The following is a 22442-nucleotide window of genomic DNA, read 5'->3' as shown; positions in this document are numbered from 1 at the left end:
GAACCTCTTGATTTAGAGCTCCATCCCGCCAGAGATTTATCGCACAGTGGCCAATCCTATGCATAGGTACCCAAAAGTAAGTCCCATTGAAATAAATGAGGCCCAGACCTAGACAACGCATACGCCTGCAGCCCAACGCTTCGATCCTGTGCTCATTTAGCTAGAAGTAAGCCCCACTGATCTCAATGGAACTTAGTTTTTGATGTAGAGAGGATTGCAGCCGACGGCGGGTGCCTATAATTAAAAGCTGAAGTGCCAGCGCAGTCCTATCCGCGTCTACTTAGGAGCTCGATCAATGGGGTCTTACTCCCAGGTAAATAGGTACAGGATTGCAGCCTCAAACTGTAAAAGACAGAAGAGAAAAACGTTGGAATCGTTTTGCTCCTGGGTGAAATCTACGCAGCCCGAGGCCAGCGAAGTAGCAGAAACCGCCCCCGCCCCAGGGTTGGGCATAAGAACAGGTCGCTCACCTGGTCGTCCGGTGGTCATCCGTGCAGTCACACACATGGGCTCCGCGCAGGCGCAGAGCCCATGTGTGTGATGCACAGAGGCCACGAGGAAGACCCGCGGATTCTAGAATGTTCCCGGGTGGCAGCTGAGCCGCTTCACGCTCCTGCCGTCGGAGGGCAACGGTCGGTGCGCGCGCACCCTCGCGCATTCCTGTCAGGGCGCCGCTACCATGAGGAGGCTCTGCCCGTGGGTTGCGCTGGGACTCGTCGCCCTCCTCGGGAACGTGCGAGGACAGAGATATCCCCCGATCACAGACAGGGCCTTTATCAAGCAGTATGTCGACGCCCACAACGATTTCCGCAGAAAAGTCTCACCCTCTGCTTCCAACATGCTCCACATGGTGTGTCCTGGGAACGGGGCTGATGGAGGCGCAGGAGGGGAGGCGGGGTCGTGGAGGGGAGCGGCCTTACTTTGGCCGGGAAATGAAGATCGTGGCTCCGACTGCGTGGTCACAGGAGACGCTGCCGATTTACTCCGCTGCCTTTTTCCTCACGGAAACATCTTGCGGCTATCGCGTGGCTGCCTGCCTTGAAAACAAGCAAGCTGCCTACCGTTAAGCAGAGGAATGCGGCTATCGTAGGCAGTTGATTTCATGTGTCGTGAAAGGACAGCGCGCCTTTAGCCATTTAGGGCGCAGTCCTGTGTCGACGACAGGCCATCCTGCAACTTTCAGGACTTTTTCCCTGTCTCAAGACGCGTAGGATTGCGCCCTTCGTTGCATTTTCTGAGACCAGGGATGGGAAGAGGTTTTTTCTCTCAATTTAAAATAATTGACCAGGCTTGGGGTAATAAGGTACCTTTACTTGGGGACAGGTGTCATTTATTCCTCTGCCTCAGGCAGAGAAATGCCTTTGGGCCAGCCCTGATGACAAGTAGAATGATATTTGCAACAACAAAGTAAATCATTGCTAACAGGGATACCATGTACACCACCAGTGACTTAGGTGCTGGGGACACATTTTTGATCCCATGTGCATCCACACAAAGCTTCCTCACGCCTTTCCTACAGAGCATACTTTAAATACACTGCAATATCCCAAGAGATTAGTGGAGCTACCAGATGAAACAGTAGCAATTATGCCAGCAAACAGGTTCTCCAAGCTTGATATAGGCTCTAAAAAGTCACTAAAACCCTTCCATAAGAACATAAGAAGAGCCATGCTGGATCAGACCTCAGACACTGGGGGTAGCATATAGCCATCAGGACTAGAAGCCACTGATAGCCTTCTCTTTTGTACTTACGTATTTACAAAACTCCAGGTCCTGAAAAACACATTTTAAAAATGGGCACTTTTAAAAAAGGAATTATCCTATGAGTATATGTTGTGGTTTCTACCAATATATTTACTAGAAAATTCCAGAATTTTAACTAGAAAATAACTTTAAAAGTTAGATACAAAAGGCATCCAGAAAATATTTATATTATATATATTGACAGAAATGAAGTATCACTGCATGTACTAGAGGTGGACTACACAATGTTGTAATTAAAAGCTGTGTGTGATGCTTCTGTGTTTTGCAGACATTTGATATTGGTTTAGCTAAAATAGCTAGAGCATGGGGACGGAGATGCGTTTGGAAACATAACCCATATAGAAAGCTCCACCCTGATCTTAAATTTAGACCGACAGGAGAAAATTTGTGGATGGGACAGGCCAGCAATGCTGCATTTAGTCCTGTTGCTGCTATTACAGCATTTAACAATGAGGTACAGTTCTATGATTTCAACTCCCACAAGTGTACTCGTGTATGTGGACATTATACTCAGGTAAGTTTCATTCTTATTTGATCATCCTACAAATTTGAAGCAAAAATCAAGAAATTTGGATACAATCAAAATATGAAGTATCTATTATAGTAGGTCTTGTAATCATAGTTCATGACATAATTTCTTTGCGTGATAGCCTTCGCCAAGTCTTCTTCCTTATAAAAAACTATGTTTTAAGTTAATTTAGAGCGCAATCCTATTAAATCTGCCCCGTACTCATAAAGCTCTGAATCTGAAGGCTTATGAGTATCCAATGCACTTCCCACGCTGAATTTTAACTAGATGGGCATTTTTGCCCTTCTAGAGGAGGCTTCCAGGAGGTTGGAAACGGCTGAGGATATGGTGTAAGGAGGGTGGATTTGATTTAAATCAATTTGATTTAAATCACGTTTTAAATCACTACTCAGATTCGATTTAATCATGTGACTTTCCCACCCACCCCTCAAAAAGTACACTGTTCCTCGCTATATTTTACACAACTCAGAGTTACCAAAGACTCATTCTTGCTGGTATAATCTTAATATTTACAACCAGGTGAAGGTTTCATTTTTAGAATAGAAGCTTTTCAGATTAGTTTTACAGTTACATCAAAAAAATACTGATTTGGTTATACTATTAGAAACACAACATAGATAGATAATTATGAAATTATTGCAAAGTGAACTACCTCCAGGTTAATAGGTTAATCATTCATATTTGGACAACTTTTCTGCTGTACTTTATTGGAAGGAGAAAAATAATCTTACAGAAACCTCTGGAAGAGCATAACATTGTGAATGGATTAATGGAATTCATTTACCAAAAAATTTAAACAGCCTCATGCTACATAATTAAAAATTAATCCTTATTTCATGATGAATACCTTTGGACTATAATGTATCTTAAATAGAAAACTATCTTTAGATAGGTTTTTCCTCAAAAAGCATTTTATTAAAAAAAAATCCAATTTAAATTTTAAAAAATCTGATTTTTTAAATTTATTTTTAAAAAAGCATTGATTTTTATCCACCCTGGGTGTAAGTAAGTCAGGCCAGGTACGGCCTTTCCTGGACAGGGACAACCTAGCCACAGTGGTGCATGCACTGGTAACTTCCCGTTTAGACTACTGCAATGCACTCTACATGGAACTGCCCTTGAAGACGACTTGGAAGTTGCAGCTAGTGCAAAATGCAGCAGCTAGACTGCTGGCAGGCATATCCTACAGAGACCACATAACACCAGTCTTAAAGGAATTGCACTGGTTGACTATTCGCTTCCGGTAGGAATTCAAAGTGTTGGTAATGACGTTTAAAGCCCTAAACGGCTTGGGACCTTGATATTTGAGGGAGCGCCTCTCCTTATATGCCTGCCTGAGACTTGAAACCTGTTGGAGGAGCCCACCAAAGCATCACACATGCTATGGTGGGACATGGGGGAGGGCTTTCTCTGTTGTGGCACCCTGACTGTGGAATGCTCTCCCCTTAGAGGCCCGACTGGCACCAACGCTGACTCTTATTTTGGCACCAATTAAAAACATGGCTTTTTAATAAAGGCTGGCTTGCACATTGTTTTAACTGTTTTAATTGTCTTTACTGCTTTTAAATTATATATTGGTTTTAACTTGATTAATAATTTAATTTGTTTTCAGCTGTGTATATTTATTGTTTTATATTGTATGATTTTATCTGTACGCCGCCCTGAGATCCTAGTGATATAGGGCAGGATACAAATGTTTTAAATAAATAAATAAAATTTTGTTTCAAAATGCAGATCGAAATTTTCACTATGCTTAAAAACATCTCAGATAGCGGTAGAACAAATCCTAACATTTCACAACAATTGGTCAAATGGCATAGAGGCAATGAGTGTCAGAACATTTCAGTTGGCCACCATTTTGTTTCAAGATGGCAGTTGAAACGTGTGCTATGCCTAAAACCATCCCAGATAGAGGTAGAACAAATCCTAAATGTTTCATACCAATCAGTCAAATGGCATAGAGGCAGTGAGTGTCCAAACTTTTTGATTGGTCACCATTTTGTTTCAAGATAGTGGAGGAAATTTTCACTCTGCCTAAAACCATTGCAGATAGAGGCACAACAACTCCTGAAAGTTTCCTAGCAATCAGATGCATGGTTTTCGAGTCCATTGAGGATATACAAACACTTTCATATATAAAGAAAGAGATAAAAGGGGGACGCTTTGGAGAAAACTGAATTTTAGAAATGATAACCTTGAACACAATTTGTACTTCTGTTGTATAGTTAATCCTACTTTTTTACAGGTTGTTTGGGCTACGTCTTACAAGGTTGGCTGTGCTGCTGTTTACTGCCGTGAGGTAGATAGAGGAAGCAAGAACAACATTGTGATTTTAGTGTGCAATTATGCTCCACCGTAAGTTAACAAATGGTAAAGAGATATAAAATTGTGTTTATGCTAGGTTGTTTACATAGAATGTATTCTATCATGCAGAATTGCATGGCTATTTCCAATTGAATTCCTTTATGTAGTAATTTTGGATTTTGCAATTTGATCCACATTATTATTATTATTATTATTATTATCTCTTCTTGCTCGTGGCGGTTCTTCTAGATAAACATGACGGACTTTGCCAAGACATGCTATCTTTTACTGATTCAGAAATTTCCTGAGTATTGAACGTGCTTTAAGTATGACTGCTTTCTGGATGTTGGTGTGGATATATTTTGGTAAACCTGGTTTCTGAAAGTTTTCTGTAAAGAAATTGGATGTGATGTCGGTGACTGATATGACTAATGGAATAATTGTAACTTTTTTGTGTTTCCATAGTTCTTTAACTTCTGTAGCCAATGGTGTATATTTTTCTCTTTTCCACAACATTTTTGTCATTAGGTATTGCTATGTCAATGAGATAGGTGTGATTTTCTTTTTTGTCTATAACTGTTATGTCTGGTCGATTGCAAAATATTATCTTGTCTGTATGAATTGTTCTGTCCCAGTATATTTTATGATCTGCGTTTTTCAAGATCGTTTCGGGTGAGTATTTGTAGTATGGTGTATGTTGTTTGATGAGGTTGAATTTGATGGCCAGTTGTTGGTGAATTGTTTTTTCAACTGTATTGTGTTTGTCTGCATAGTCCATTCCTTCCAGAATTGTACATACTCCTGTTACAAGGTGTATAGTTTTTTGGGATTGATAACAATTCTCTCATTAATCTGTTGTTACACTGTTATCTTTTATGATGTATCTTTGGCAGTATTTGGTTCTTCTTTGTGGTCTCTGTGCATCACACATATGGACTCCATCCCTGCATGGAGCTTCATTCTGGAAACTTCTGTAGGTTATGAGATTTTGGTGGAAATCCCCCCAGCCCCAGTGTGCATATTCCACGGGTTTCCCGCCCAGTCCCTCAGTTCTTTGTTGATGGCCATTGTGGCAGTTTCTACTTAGGAGACTTCCAGGTCTAAGACCTCGCTGAGAGAGTTATTCTTCAATATTTTCTTCTATCTTTCCTGATTCTTCTTAGTATTTCTAGCTTTCTATTTTGCGTACAATTGTTCTTTGTTTATTTGTTGGTTCTGTATTATGGTGTAATTATTCCCATGTAGTGCTTTTCGTGTCCATTTTACTTTTTTCTCTGCAAGTGTGAGTGGTCGTGTTGGTCTTCGTTTTGTTGTACTAGGGTGAGGGGTGTAATTTTGGATTTGTGACAGGCAGGTCTTATATTGTATTCTTGGTTGAGTTTTTATTGTGGAGTGGTTGATTTTCCTCTTTTGTTGGAACCCTAAGTATTTATATGTTTCATTTTCTTCTATGTCATCTAATATATCGTTATTTAGTGTTTCTGCTGTTTCGTCTTCTTTCCATTTTCCTTTTTCTATATTTAACATCTTGCATTTTCCTATCCCGAATTCCATTTTCATGTCTGTCACCAGTTATTCAGTGATTCGCAGGTGGGCTTTTATCTGCACCAATGTTGATCATATAATCACTTTTTGGTATACTATTGAGATACAAATCAGCTTTGTTCTTATGAAACTGGAGACATAGTATGTCTGGCCGTAAGGCTGATATCCTGGCTGGGCTACATGCTCACTGGAAGGGGCCTGTAGCATGTGCACCCAACAAATGGTTCAGTGTCAGGTAGAAAAGAGTTAGATTCCAGGGGAGCAGAATCACAGCAAGGTAAGAAAGTGTCATGACCCTGGACAGCATACTGAAGTGTTTCCTCACAGGAAGAACTATTCCAGCAAGGGACTGCAAGCAACTGAGGCCTTAAGAAGGCTGGCAAGCCCAGACTGTCCAGAGGCTCCGCACCCTCCTTGCTGGATGCTAGCTATACCTCAAACCGGCTTAGGGATAGGAGAATCAGGGAGATGCAGAGTCGTTCTTAGGCCCCATTCAGAAGACACATTAAACCACGGCTTTAACCATAGTGGTTAAGCCAGAAATCTGGGCTGTGTTCAGAAGACACCTTAAACCATGGCTTTAACCGCGGTGGTTAAGCCAGAAAGCCTTATTCACCATGGTTAAAGCCATAGTTTACAGTGTCTTCTGAACACGGTCAGACTTTCTGGCTTAACCACTGTGGTTAAAACCGTGGTTTAAGGTGTCTTCTGAACGGGGCCATAGACTCTGAAGTTGAGGGGAAGGTTACATCCTCAGGCCTGGAAGTTATACAAGGGGGTGTTGAAAATACTTCCTGAAGTGGCTCTCATTGGGCTCTGAGTTCTCCATGGGGTGCTGCTGAGCCTCCAAGCCTGGCAATATGACAGGGCATAGATTACTTGCTTGCCTGACAGATAACATCACTAGAAAGGCAGCCATTCACTTCAATGGGAGTCAGGCAGGAGACATTTGTCTGATTAGGGAATAGGCTCAAAAGGCTCCTTCAAGCCTGAGAACCAGAGGTGCCTGGGCCTTTACTCTGTTTCCCAGAGCCCTGAGTGTCCATAGGTGTCAATGGGTTTCTTCTTCTAAGTTTAATTACCAAGCAGACAGAGAGGTGGATCACAGATGGAGGAGGAAAAGTATTGCAATCCCCTAGAAAATCTTCTTTCCTGCTTTGCAGTTAAGCTTAGGACACTACCCTCCCCTGCCTGCACATGTGATCCCTGAAAAACTCCCTCTGTATGAAAATTAAGCTTAGGGGGGAAATTGATGCCAATGGGAATTTGGTGGTAAATGGCGCCGTAGTTCTAAACAAATTAAATTTAGCTTATGTACGAGCTAAATGTAACACTTTTATATTTAGCTTGCAAATTCTAAAATGGTAAAATTTAGCTTGAATACAAGCTAAATTTCACACTTAGTACTCCGTAGTACTAAAACTGCCATTTGAGGAGCTAGGAATTTCCATCTCTGCTGAATTTGGCAGTATGCTGGAAGCCACATGTTGCCCACCTCTTACAAACAATTTGGCACATCTAAATATACTTGCATTTGCTTGTATTTTAAACTTCAGTTTAGCTTTTGTGCACTGAATACCTTATTACATTCTGAATTTTTTCTCCTTTAGGGGTAACTATGCAGGGGTTCGTCCTTATAAATCAGGAAATCCATGTAGTGAGTGCCCAAAAGGAGACACTTGTGAAGATAAGCTCTGTAGTAAGTATAGAATTGAATTAAGAAACATTTATTAAACATATAATCATCACATCTATTAAATTCAGTGCCTGGGATTTATCCCAATCCACTCTAGTGAGAGCTTCTAATGTTTTCAAGACATAGAACCCAAGGAAGAATAGTGATCTGTGCATCACACATATGGGCCCTGCGCGGAGCTTCAATTTGGGGAATCTTCCATAGCTGAGACTTGGCGGAAACCCTCCCCCACCGCTTCACTGCACATGCCTAGAAGGGTTCCTGCCCAAGTACCTCAGTTCTTCTTCAACCACCATTGCGGCTGCATTGTCTGGAACATCTTCATCGTTAGACTTTGTTTTTTACTAATGGCTGAGCATATTCTGCTTTCTGTATTCAACTTTTTTGACTCCTTCAGTAAAAAAATAATAATCTACTCATCTTCTACCTGTTTTTTCTTCACGATCTTCCGATCACCAAAATTGCTAAGTGTGATGGAAGTCTGAGTTAATCAGTCCTTCCTCAGGGTCTCTTCCCCGCTTGCCCCCACCCAAAGAACCAGTACTTCCTTGGAATAAAACACACCAACACCCGAAGTAACCAAAATAAAAAGGTTTATTTTTTAAAAAGACAGCTATTAGATAGGCACTTGGTCAGTAACAGATATAAACAAGTACATAGAACGGAACATAAGAGGGAATGGGGGTAGGGAATGGATAAAACAAATACAAGTCAGGCAAAACCACTCATAAATCCATTCATACAAGAACCGACAGTCAGTCCGTTAAATTTCCCCTTTCCCTGGTCAAACCGACCAACTTGCCTTTAGAGAAACCAGCTCACAGCCAAAGTACGGCTTCCTAACGCTCTCCCAGTCCCCTAACCGGGCAACCGTAGACATCCATAGCCTCGGGGCTAAAGACGAACCCCCAGCTTAATCCTATCAGCTTTTATCTGTTTGTCTCCTAATAAGGGAGTCAGTTCTTTCTTCTCACACAAAGCCCAATTAGCCTAGGCAGGAGATAACCTCCAGGTGTAAAGCCTCAGCCTGACCTCAGCAAGTTTAACTCCCACTTTCCCACATACCAAAAGCTGGGTCCTGGCGCCGGTTTCCCCCATAAACATATCAAATTAATCTTTCCTCTATCTATCACCACTATGGTTTAATACCTAGGTTTAATACCTAGAAAAAAACACAAATTACTTCGGGAACAACTATATTTTAGGACCTAATACATTTTATAACTTTCCCAGTCCTTCACACGCCCTCCTTTGAAAGATGAGACTTGAGGGTGAATCCCTCAAGATCTCTATCTCAAAAAAAAAAAAGAAAAAAAAGAAAGGAAATTCACTTAACCAGACTCTCTTTCCCTTAGGTAACAGCTCTTTTCTCAAATACACCACAGGGTGCAACTGCTGATCTAACCCCTCCTGCAACAGCACAGCCCCAATCCCGGTGTCTGAGGCATCAGTCTGCAACACTAGCACCGAATGGAAATCAGGGGCCAGCAAAATAGGCGCAGACATCGGCTTCTCTTTTAACAGATCAAAAACCTGCTGCCGAACAGGAGTCCACCGTACTTGTACGGGTCTCCATTTCAGACACCAATCAGTAAGAGGGGTAGCTACAGCACTAATCTGGGGCACACACTTACGGTAGTACCCCACAAACCTCAAAAGGGACTGAACTTGTTTCTTAGTCCGGGGAATGGGCCAATCCTGAATCGGTTGAATCTTAGCCTCTAAGGGTTTGATGTTCGTTACCCTAAAAGGCAAAACTGTAAATTCAAACAACCTCTGGTGAGTCACAACGACCGATTTTTTTCCTTGCCCCTTCATCCGTTCGGGGCGTGGGATAGGGATCCAACTGCATTAGCTGATTGATCTTTCTGTAGTCTATCTCTTGCAGCTCCTTTTCTAGGTCGAGAGCATGCAGTCTTGCCGCCCGATAGGGCAGGAACCGGATGGGGGGATGATCCCCCATATAAATCAGATGCTTGGCCAAAGAAGTCCGCCCTGGGCGGTTTGAAAACAGAACCCGAGATTCCCCCAACACCTGCCTCAGCCCCGTTTGCTGTGCAGCTGAAAGAGAGGGGGATAAGACCACACATTTCACTTCTTCAAGCCTCGGATCTTCTTCTAACAAACCCCCAGGTCTCTCTACCTCCCCCTTTAAGCCAAATACAAAATCTTGTTGGTCAACATACAACTTTAACATATTTACATGAAACTCTTGAGGTTGTCGAGTTGTTCTCGGGCAAATCAACAAATAATTCACATCTTCCCACTGCGGTTTGATCATTAAAGGACCTTCCCCTTCCACCGACAGTTGGTCCGGTTTCATGGGCTTGAGAACTAAAACCTGGTCACCGGGCTGGGAGGTACGGGTTCGGGCAGCCCGATCACACCACGCTTTCTGGTTCTGTTGGGCACCCTCCAAGTTCTTCCGTGCCACCTCCCGAATAGTTTGCAGTAGGCTCTGAAGCTGTTGCATAAAACCCACCACCAACCAAGGGCTGCCTTCCACCTTCCCCTCCCATTCCTCCCATAGGAGGGTAAGAGGGCTCCGTACCCGCCTCCCGAACATTAACTCATTCAGGACAAACCCAACACTCCCCGGGATCACATTGTTGTATGCAAAAATTAACATCAGAAGTCTTTGGTCCCAATCCGTAAGATGTTCTATAGTAGACGCCCTCACCATCTTCCCCAAAATCGGGTTGAACCTCTCCACCGACCCATCAGTTTGGTGATGGTAAGGGACAGAAAAAACATACTCCACACCGCCCAAGTCCTTCGTCCCTTGCAATAGCTGGAAAACAAATCCAGGCCCTCTTTCCAACGAAAGAGCCGGGCACATTCTCTGTCCAGCCTTCTCTTGACACTTCGTGTCTGTCGTTGGCTGTCGGAGGGGCTCGGGTTTATTGGAGAAGGAGGCAGCTATATCCATATCTGCCACACTAATCAATCCTGCCCCTTCCTCCTCCTGCGCCTGCTGGATCTCTGGGCCCTCAGGGGTTTCCTGTCCTTTCTGCTCCAAAGGCTGGGGTTGCATCTGGCTCCAGGTTGCTACCCCCACCTCAGCCGCCAAATAAGCCAAATCGTTCCCTAATATAACAGGCCACGGGGAATTCCTGTGCACTAAAAAAGTCATCTCCCCTTTCCACCCTTCGTACTCCACAGGAATTTTAGCTAGAGGTAGAGCAACTGGGAGGGAACTATAGGGAATGACGGTGTACTTCTGCCCCGAGAGCATCTGATCCGGTCGAACATATTTTTGGTCAATAGCAGACAGGGATGCGCCAGTATCACGCCAACCCCTCCGCGTAGTCCCATTAATTTTAATGGACCTACAGAAGTGTAACTGACTCCACTCTATTTGTCCGGGCTGGACCAGAGCCCTCGCTGCTTCATTCCCTTGCCCGGGCTGGATCAAGGCCATCGTCGCCGCATCTGAACCGGATCGCCCCATCCTCGGGTGGGGAGGTCCAGCCGCCTCCTTCCCTTGCTCGGCTTCCCAATCGGATCCGTCATTTCCTCCTTCATCTGGGGAAGCATAAACTCTGCCCATCTTAGACGCAGCCGGGTGTTCTCTAAGCTTCCTGGCTGCTAGCTTGGGGCAGTCCTTCTTCAGGTGACCTTCTTCTTTACAGTAGAAGCACCCCGACGTGATAGAAGTAGATGTCGCTCGCGAGGGGTCCACCCTTTCTCGCCGCTCGCCCCGGGGCGGCCAGCCCGGATTAGCAGCTCTACTCTTCCCTCCACTCGCCGCTGGCGCCGCTGGCACGGCTCCGCTTCCCCCTCGCTTGGCAGACTGGCTCGACCCGCCTCCTTTCGCCGATACACCCCCATCTGATCCGCTAGCAGGGCAGCATCCCGTAAAGTAGTGGGACGATGATCACTCACCAGCGCAGCCAGATCTTCTGGAAGGGCGGCATAAAATTGTTCCATGTTCAGTACCTCCGCCATAGGAGCGAGAGGAACAAACTTCGCAGCCGCCGCCCATTGTTCCATCGCTCTTGTAATCCGATCCGCCAGTGAAACACAAGTCTCTTTCGACTCCAATCTAATAGCTCGATATTTCTGGCGGCAGCTCTCCGCCGAGAGGGCAAAACGTTGGCGGACAGTTTCCTTAAACTTCTCATAGTCCTGAGCGTCCTGCTTCGGGATGGTACCCATCACGTCCGCCAGTTCCCCACTCACTTGGGCCCGCAACACCGCCATCCGTTGCGTCAGCGGCACCCTCTGATCATCACACGCCGTCTCGAACAAGGAAAAGAAAGCAAACATATCTTGCCCGGATTGGAAAGTGGGGAACAGCTTTCGATTAACCGCCACGGCACCCCGGCTCCTCTCACTTTCCTCCAACTGGAGCTGCAATGCCCTCATTTGCAACTGCATAGCCACCATTTGTTGGTGCTGAAACTCCTCCTGCCGTCGTTGTCTCCTCCGTTCCCGGCGGCGATATTCCGCGGCCCTCCGCGACTCCTCCAGGTCGCTTCCGCTATCCGTGTCCAAGAGGCTCTGCTCCATATTCAGGTCGGCAGCCTCCGCTCGCCTCAACCCTTGCCCCGCCGCACCAGCCTCTTCCCCGGCCTCGGGCGGCAGCACCGACGACGGCAGGCTCCCTGCCGTGTCCACCAGCGTCACCAGCAAGCCTTCTGGTGCGCTTAAACTCGCAGCCGGAACAAGCCTCCCTATATTCCCAGGCTCACTCATGGCAGCCTGCTTTTTAGCCAACTTTAACTGCGTCTGGTTTTCCAAAATTTCCTATTCCCCCACACACACACCACTTTTATTCCAAAAAAATACTGGCTCTTTTATCCCACAGCTTGCCACCATGTGATGGAAGTCTGAGTTAATCAGTCCTTCCTCAGGGTCTCTTCCCCGCTTGCCCCCACCCAAAGAACCAGTACTTCCTTGGAATAAAACACACCAACACCCGAAGTAACCAAAATAAAAAGGTTTATTTTTTAAAAAGACAGCTATTAGATAGGCACTTGGTCAGTAACAGATATAAACAAGTACATAGAACGGAACATAAGAGGGAATGGGGGTAGGGAATGGATAAAACAAATACAAGTCAGGCAAAACCACTCATAAATCCATTCATACAAGAACCGACAGTCAGTCCGTTAAATTTCCCCTTTCCCTGGTCAAACCGACCAACTTGCCTTTAGAGAAACCAGCTCACAGCCAAAGTACGGCTTCCTAACGCTCTCCCAGTCCCCTAACCGGGCAACCGTAGACATCCATAGCCTCGGGGCTAAAGACGAACCCCCAGCTTAATCCTATCAGCTTTTATCTGTTTGTCTCCTAATAAGGGAGTCAGTTCTTTCTTCTCACACAAAGCCCAATTAGCCTAGGCAGGAGATAACCTCCAGGTGTAAAGCCTCAGCCTGACCTCAGCAAGTTTAACTCCCACTTTCCCACATACCAAAAGCTGGGTCCTGGCGCCGGTTTCCCCCATAAACATATCAAATTAATCTTTCCTCTATCTATCACCACTATGGTATACTGCCTAACAGGAAACCAAGGTTTAATACCTAGAAAAAAACACAAATTACTTCGGGAACAACTATATTTTAGGACCTAATACATTTTATAACTTTCCCAGTCCTTCACACTAAGGGCTTTGATCCTTTCAAAAAGTGCACCCATTGTGGGAACAAATTACCGTTGGATGGGCACAGCCTTTGCCTGTCTTGGAGAGGGGCATAAAGTAGAAGCTTGCCCAAACTTCCAAGTTTTCTAGAAGGAAATGGTGCCACCAGGCAGGCCAACTGTGGGCTAAGCTGTGAAACAGCACTGGAGGCAGTTGAGGCGATACAAAATGAATCAACCCTTTCAGTTCCTGGATCCATATATCCCAAAGAGAAATCCCCTTGACACTGGGGAAGTTTCTTGCAGCTTCGATGGCAAAGAAGCTGTCTAAAAAAGCTAGGGTGCCAAAACCATTCGAACTACAGAAAAAGAAAAAGTTGAAAAGACCCATAAATCGCTACCGACCACCCGATTGCCAAGTTTTCCAGTTTCGGCATCAACGGGCTCCAGCACCGATGACAGGAGATCCTCCAAAACTAACAGTTGAGATCGTATCACTCGTGTCGACATTGGAGGGTGAGATTCGCGACTCATCCCCGTTACAGCAAAGGGAGCATAGCCCATTGGCCGCCCATTCTCGAAGGGGCTCCTCTCAACCTAGAGCTATCCCTATTTCATTCCAGAGGTGCAGAAGGGACCAATGCAGTTCCCCAGAATCAATACACTCAGTTGATCAACGACACCGGGGATGCCAACGCTATTACTATCCAGGACTACAGAATCAATCACGTTACCCCGGATTGGAATGGGACAGACACTCTAAATGCTCACTGCCACCGAGATTGACCCACTATTGTGGAGATTCACACAGAATACATGATAACCTATCATTATGGTTATGGATGTCTGTTGTTACCGAGACCATACTCTTTTCTTTCATCAGCATCGACAGCGCGACCTGCTCGAGACCATGTCTTCCTCCCATTGGCAGCACCACCACCGTCTATGCTTACACCTACCACTCCCTCGACATCAGAGCAGACTACAAAGACTACACAAGCACCATCACAAACACAAGCATCTATACCAGTACACCCCTCGACATCAAGACCAACACCGCCCCCCTCACCACAACGTGATAAGGAAGGGAAACTATAGCAAATCCCGGGGCTTCTCCAGGATCAGCCACAAACGACTACTATTCAGACACAGCGTCATACTCATCGATTTTACCTTTGATTTCTTCGCCTGAAGGATTTGTTGGATCCCTGGATCCCATCTCACCATCGGAAGACTTGGGACACTTTTTGGATCAAATTCAATGAATGGCACAGTTATTAGGAATAGAAACTTACCACCCAGTGCACAAAGTCCCAGATCCTGTTTTTGATGTACTGCACACACAGGCTAGCATGCCCAGAGCAATCCCATTTTTACCAATATTGCTACAAACAGTAAACCAATCGTAGAAGACACCAGTGTTGATGGCACCAATGTCCAAAAGGCTTGAGAATAAGTACCACATATTGGAGAAAGACTTTGAGTTTCTATTTACATTCCCCCCCAACCTAACTTGATTAGTATTGAATCAGCCCCAGATCCTGTCCTTCTTGTTAGTTCTCATTGACAGAGATCTGAAGTTATCGTCTATCGAAGTTTATTTAGCAGTGGTTTCAGCTTTTCACGAAGACGTTGACGTATATAGTGTGTGTTCTCACCCACTTGTAAAGCATTTCTTGAAGGGTTTATTAAACCTCAATCCACCCATCAGAACGCCTTGCCCATCCTGGAGCCTGTCTGTGGGCCTCCATGCGCTCACATCCAAGCCGTTTGAGCCACTAGCAAACACAGACTTGCGACTACTTACCTGTAAGGTTGTATTTCTAGTGGCGATCACATCCGCCAGAAGGACAAGCGAGTTATGCGCCCTAAGGATCAATGAACCTTACCTTACCTGGTCTTTCATCGTGATAAGGTTGTTCTTCATCCTGATATTCAGTTTCTACCAAGATAGTCTCCAATTTCCATGTTAACCAGGGCATTGTCCTTCCAGCGTTTTTCTCGTCACCAACATCACCCTTGGAAACCACTCTGCATACGTTCTACAAAGCCAGCACAGAGCAAATTAAATGGTCACAGCAGCTGTTTGTATGCTACGGTCAGCACAAGAAGGGATTAGCTATGTCCCCTCAGCAGTTGTCATCTTGGCTGGTACAGTCAATACAACTGGCGTATCAACTAGCAAAACTGGACGACCCCCCTACATCAATTAAGGGGCACTCCACAAGGGCAGTAGCCACATCATCCGCTTTTCACCGAGGAATTTCTCTGCTAGAGATAAATTGAGTGGCGACATGGTCAAGATTGATGACATTTGTTCATCATTACAGACTGGACATTCAGTCTTGAACCAATTGTGTTTTCGGCAGGGCGGTGCTGTCTTCTATATTCAACTAAGGACACCTACCCACCTCTGGTAAGTAAGCTTGCCAATCGCCCATATGTGTGATGCAGAAAGACCACAATGAAGAAGAACAGGTTGCTTACCTGTAACTGGTTCTTCAAGTGGTCATTTGTGCAGTCATACAACCCACCTGCCTATTCCTACTTCGGTGTCAATGATTTTAAGAAATGGCATTGAGAGCCAAGTAATTGAATTGATCCCTTGGTACTGAGGCCACAATGGGTTCTCCGGAGAACTGAGGAACTAGGGTGGGAGCCCTCCTAGGCATGTGCTGTGAAATGGTGGGGGAGGGTTCCCGCCCAAAGTCTCAGCTATAGAAGATTTCCAAAATTGAAGCTCCATGCAGGTGCAGACCTATATGTGTGACTGCACAGATGACTACTTGAAGAACCACAGTTACAGGTAAGCAACTTGTTCTTCCCGAATTTCCCCTTTTTAACCTTCTCCCATTGAAGTAAATGGCTGCTGTTCAGTTCTTTGGGAGAAAAAGTGAGAACTGCAATTTGATTCACTGTTGCATGCCAAATGTTTATTGCTCAATCCACAGATCATTGCAATACATACAAACTTAAAATTTTGCAGTACTGTTATACAATATCAAAAGTTACACATAAGGTTAAAACAGCAGTGGAGGCAATGCATGCTTCCTCTTTCCCCAATCCAACTGCCCCAGTTTCCTTGAAAGGGATCTCATAGGTTGTGGCTGTAATGTGTCTCTGGGTGCCATAGAATTCAGAAATACGTTTTTGTCCATACCCAAAAGTGATCCTTGTAATATATATACCATTCTACACCCCATCCAGGAACTGAAGCAGTGGGGTAATAAACAAAAACAATAATAAACTACGTATAATTTACGTTCACAATGGAGTAAATTACATGCAGATATTTCACTGATTAGTCAGGGTGTTCATTTCTAGAGCATTATGTTGCAAATTACTTTGGTAACATTAGAAAACACATAGCCTTAGAAGCTCTAAATAGGCTAGGAATCAACTTCCCTCAATAAGCAAAGAAACTTCTCTACTAGAACTGCAATAAAAAGGAAGTTTCACATTGCCTAGGATGATTAATATAATAATGCTCAGCAGTTATTGATAGGCTTGGTTTCCCTTCTCTAATCTATTTGGGAGTGCAAATGTGAAGGATAATTTTCAATCCCAAGCAATTAGGAAGAGCAGGGCAGATAAGATGGCTCTATTTACTGGAAGTGCATTTCCCCCATCCTTGGTGTCTTATAACTGAATTTTCCCCCTGAAAGAAAAGCAGGCAAAACCACAGAAATCTAGACAGGATGGTAATGAACCTAGAGCTTCTCTACATGAGTGATTTATTGCATGTGCATGATTGGCCACACACGGACGTCTGTGGGTCCATTATATGACGCCACCAGTGTCCAGGAGTCTCCCAAGCCTTCTGCTAGTAATCTCAATTTCAAAAAGATCAGCGATAATGCACTATTTAAAGGAGTGCTAATCCACATTCCCTATTAGGAATGTTATGAGGCAGTATAGAATGCATTTCATATCTGACCTATTTTTTACTTGTAAAATGGAATTTAAATGATTTATTATTCCTTAATTATTTGAATGATCAAATACTTGTAAAATAAATTTGTAAAAAATAATAATGTAAAAATATATATTGCAAAATATCCCCACTATGTAAAGTTGGCATTGGGCTATAATACAGCCACTAGATAGCACTGTTTCATTGAACTTTATGGAGCATTGCTGAGAAAGTTTCAATTACAAATCATTTTGTCGTCATCTGTTGTGTTCATGCTTGTTCTCTCTGGCATTCACATATGCTGGCAAGCTGACACAAGATACTCACATCAGCAAGACTTCTTTTATTTGGGAAATCACACGGTAGACAGGCTTAATGGTTACATAGTCTCTAAAACATATTTAAAGCTGAACAACGGTTAGAAAGCTTTAGGCTCTTTTTCTGTCATGATCTTTAAGACAAACACTTGGAGGGGGTGTTTAGGGTACGCCACCATCTGATTTGAGCTTCTCTAGATGCCACATACGCTGGCACCTCAAGGGACATGACCAATCGCCTAAAACAAAATCTCAGGGAAGAGTTGCTCTGAGCCACCAGAGCTGGGTAGAGAAGGTTGTTCACACCCTTGTCAATCTCAGCCTGCCACAGCTGAGCTGACCCTGGTTACCATGACTTTAGGGAAAGTTAAACCTCAGACACAGGAGTCCCAACAACTCCTTGCCACCCAAGTCTGGCCACACACACAGTCCACAGCAAATGCAAGTCCAAGTCTTAAAAATCCTCGCAGTACTTTTCATGGCACATTTCTTAGATATCCAAAGTCCAAATAGCAAAGTGTCTATGTGCAGAATGCTTTCAAAGTCCTAATCAGAGAGAATCCAAAGCAAGAGAGGTCAGGTGCTGTGTTGAGAGATGAAATTTAGCAAACCTTTTTCAACTTTGCACCAGCATTTAAAGCCTATTCAAAGCCATTTGACAGACAGGTCCTCTGACCTGAAAACTATGCCCATGTGCCAATAGAGCGAGATGGCACAACCCACCAAAGTGATGCTACAATCTGAGTAATAGCTTCCAAGAGCAGCCCCCTCCTTATCCAAAACACTCTAAGTTCCCAGAGAACCAGTAGCTTTAAAGCCGCAACAGAGAGTAGGCAAGCTAGATCCTGTGATAACTTCTTACAGAGACATCTGACATTCTCAAACTATTTCCTAATAAATCTACCTACTAGGTACAAGGCCATACCTAATGCAGACAGACCCTAGAAGAAAGCCTGGTAAAGGTGTGGGCTTTTCTTAATATAGAGATTGTAGAGGAAGTCTGAGTTAATCAGTCCTTCCCAAGGGTCCCTCTGGGGTGCTTCCCCAACTTCCGTACCACAGAACCAGTACCTCTTTGGAATAAAAGCACCCAGACACCCAAAATAACCAAGATAAAAGTTTATTGTGAAAACACAATTACTAAATAGGAGCTGGGCTGGTAGCAGCTACAGACATACAAATCAAAAGGAAAATACGGGGACACAGGGGAGGAGAGTAAATAAGGTAAATAGATATCGGGCAGACCCACCCACAAATCCATTCAGAAAAGAACAGGCAGTCTCTCCACTAAGCTTCCCTTCCCCCCTTTGGCCAAAGCGACCCAAACTCGCCTCTGGAAAACCAGCACACAGCAGAACAGCAACACCCTAACTCTCTTCCAGTTCCCCGACTGGGCAACGGCAGACGTCCATAGCCTCCAGGCTGAAGACCTACCCCAACTTAATCCAATTAGCCTTTTTTATCCTTAACGAGGGTACTTGATCTTTCTTCACACACAAAGGCCAATTAGCCAGGGCAGAAGATAGCCCGCAGGTGTGAAGCCTTTGCCTGACCTCGGGAAGTTTGACTCCCACCTTTTCTCACATGTCAACTGGGTCTTGGCGCGGGACCATAAACAACAGGCTGGCCAGATACCTCCCATAAACATATCAAACTATTCTCTTATCTACTATCACCACTATGATTTACTACCTAGCAGAAGGGCGTAGTTTACTATTCAACAGGAAAGCAGATGCATTTCAAAACAAATTTACTGCTGGGCAGGGAAGTTGGTATAATTCAAAACTCAACAACACTCCCCACCCCCCCACCCCTTGGTCCTTCACAGAGATGTTCAAAGACAGTGCCTTCACAATTATTGTCCTGTTAGAAATTCCAGGCTATTGGAATGACTAATTCGGTTGTTAAATTTTGCTATTCATAAAGCCTAAGAGATTGGACAAGGAGGGGACTTTGAACTTACTTATAAATTAAATTGTTCTACATTTCAGTTGCTAGAATTCAATGGAAATGCACTCATGTTCTATATCATATTGTGCCTTAAAAGAGTCAATCTGGTAAAATCTTAATATTTTTAAAGCTTTCTTTACTTGTTATAACTATTTCCCCTTTTTCAGAAAATCCTCAACGTGATAAAGAAAATAATAGTATGTATTACAAGTCTATTTTCTATTTTAAATTTACTTCAAAAACAAAATTCATGTTCAGTAAAAAAAAATCTTTTACATTTTTTAAAATAGGCTATTCAAGCTGGAATCCATCCTTTCCAATGGAGATTGTGTGTGATAAAGCCTGCATTGCTGTTGCAGTTTTAAGGCCGTTGTCAGTGTTTTTAGTACTTGCAGCTGTTTACTACTTAAAAGTTCGTTATCCAGATTTAAGTTTTAACAAGTAATCTCCGATATACATTTCCTTTGAATATCTTGGATAATTAACCACCACATTTACTGGAATGATTAGATTATTTTGCTGTGCTTTATGTTTTAGAACTAGATTCATTTCATTGTTTCAGATGATGTACTGATTTTTTTTTTCAAATTGTAAAAAGTAACTTGTTTCATTTTAAGTAAATGTGTTAGTTTTAAATCTAGAAGATACTAATATAAAGTAGAATAGATTGTGATGTTCAGTGTTATGTGAAAACAGTAAAGATAAGTTTAATTCTTTGGCATTATTCACAGGCTATAACTAAAAATGTTTACATAATAAATTTCACAACATGGCCCATCTAACTCCAAACGTTTTATAAAAAGTTGTTTCCAATTCCTATTACCATATGTCTTAGATTCTAAGACACACATTTTTCCCATATAAACATCTCTAAAAATGGGGTGCATCTTAGAATCGTGGGTGTGTTTATTATTTCTTAGAATCAAAGCTTTTTTTCTGTTGGTGGTACTGAAATTAGTGTGCGTCTTAGAATCTAAGAAATACGGTACTCCAATGCTGAATAATTGGAGATTATACTCAAGAATTAAGTAGTTCAACTGGTGAAAATATTTCTATGCTGATGCTGTGAGCCATTTGCTGATAGGGCTGTTAGAATGGGATAATCTTGATCTCAAGCCTGTTACTGTCCCAACCGCTGCCTTTTGTCCTTGACTGAGGTGGTAGCCCCATTTGGTTAGAGGTGAGGCGTAGAAAGGGTGTCCTTTAGCTTCATTGTGCAATAATTCTGGGGCCTTCCTAATTGATAGCATTCTGCTATGTGCAGGTCTTGACAAGAAACGTCAGGGCTGAGATGAATCCTCTCCTAGTGAGCTACAGTAGACTGAATGTGCATAGACCTCAAAGTCCTCTGCAAGTGCAGAAGGGAATAGCAGTATCCAACATTGTTCCCTGCAATTTGCAGGCACTATGAAGCCAGTGGGGTGGCCAGGCCTTGTATGACTAATAGGAGCCTGGCTTTGTGCCTTTGTCAGGTCAACATACCTGGTACCTTCTTGCTTACTTTACTTCAGGTTTCAGTTGAAACAACCAATATCAAGGATCCTGATTCAGAGTGCACATGGCCCAGAATGAAGTACAAACGTCTCCTGGTTTGTCTTTCAAGTAGGGTGACCATATGAAAAGGAGGACAGGGCCCCTGTATCTTTAACAATTGCATAGAAAAGGGAATTTCAGCAGGTGTCATTTGTATGCATGCAGCACCTGGCAAAATCCCCTCTTCATCACAACAGTTACAGTTGCAGGAGCCCTGCCCTCTTTTGTATCTGGTCACTCTAGTATAGCTCCTGCAGCTGTAACTGTGGTTATACACTAAATAACTTGGTGTCAGGGTGGTGAGAGATTGTGAAAAGCTCAGAAAAGATCTTCAAACTTGAGAGAACGGGCAACAAATTGGCAAATAAGTGTAAAGTGATGCATGTTTGGGTCAAAAATCCTACCTCATGGGTAGGTGTGGCAGAAAGGGCCTTCGGCCAGGGGCGTATCCCACAATCAACAACAGGTATCTGGACGCCCACAACAGACTCTGCTCCGCAGTCACCCCCACCGCCTCCAACATGCTCTATATGGTGTGTGGTGGTGAACGACTAAATGAGAGCGGAGGAGGGAGTGGGGATGTAGTGTCCCATGCCAGATGGGAGCTGAATTAGAAGCCAAGGACTGGAGGAGGGGAGTATTTTAAATAAAACAAGCCATTTTGAAGGGCAGCTATCTCTGCCTCCTCACTGCAAAGCAATATCCTCCAATCCTCGAATTTCTGTCTGGGGCTGTGGAGCTACTTGGTGAGGCTGGGGAGCACAAGTGAGCATTTACTCAGAAGTAATTCCTACTATGTTTAATGGGAGTTACTCCCTAATATTAGTGTAAGTTTGTAACCTATGAGCATGGTTTATTATAGTCTACAATACATGCCCAATCTCCCTTGCCAGTGTACCATGTTGAGTTTGCAATTAATTTGTTAATGTCTATGGTGTCAAACAGCTCTTTGCTGGTCCTAGGTGCTCCATCCTCCCCATCTGGATTTGGGCATGAAAGACCAAGAAAAAGTAGGAGTGCATGGAGGGTAACTTTTAAACAAGCATAATTTGGGACATTGCACAGTTCTGTCCTGAAAGTAAGCAAGAATTTATTACCCTCACCTCTTCCTTCCCTCACTCCTGCAGTCCTCTTCACTGTTGAAACTGAGGTTGTGAACTTTTTAAAGCAAGGTAATGTTTCTCTTAAAAGTCTCATACTGAATCCACCTATCATAACATGGCCAATATCAAAACATGTAGCTCACTGCAGGGCACTGGGTAGTATCCAATGTTAGTCCTATATGGAATAGATCCATTGAAATGAATG

General features: G+C 43.7%; 1 protein-coding gene across 1 annotated transcript; it reads left to right on the top strand.

Annotated features, from left to right (window-relative positions):
- The first annotated feature begins 679 nt into the window (after window positions 1–679).
- On the top strand, window positions 680–20046 carry LOC134404276 (GLIPR1-like protein 1). Its single transcript, XM_063134991.1, has 6 exons — window positions 680–850; window positions 2033–2278; window positions 4539–4648; window positions 7753–7841; window positions 19769–19798; window positions 19892–20046. Exons 1-6 carry the CDS (start codon window positions 680–682, stop codon window positions 20044–20046), a joined length of 801 nt encoding a protein of 266 aa, XP_062991061.1.
- The last annotated feature ends 2396 nt before the right edge of the window (window positions 20047–22442 follow it).

The sequence above is a fragment of the Elgaria multicarinata genome, chromosome 9, assembly GCF_023053635.1.
Source record: "Elgaria multicarinata webbii isolate HBS135686 ecotype San Diego chromosome 9, rElgMul1.1.pri, whole genome shotgun sequence".
In the NCBI taxonomy this organism is placed as follows: Eukaryota; Metazoa; Chordata; class Lepidosauria; order Squamata; family Anguidae; genus Elgaria; species Elgaria multicarinata.
Note: the sequence above shows the minus strand (reverse complement) of the source record. Positions and strands in the feature narration are given on the sequence as shown.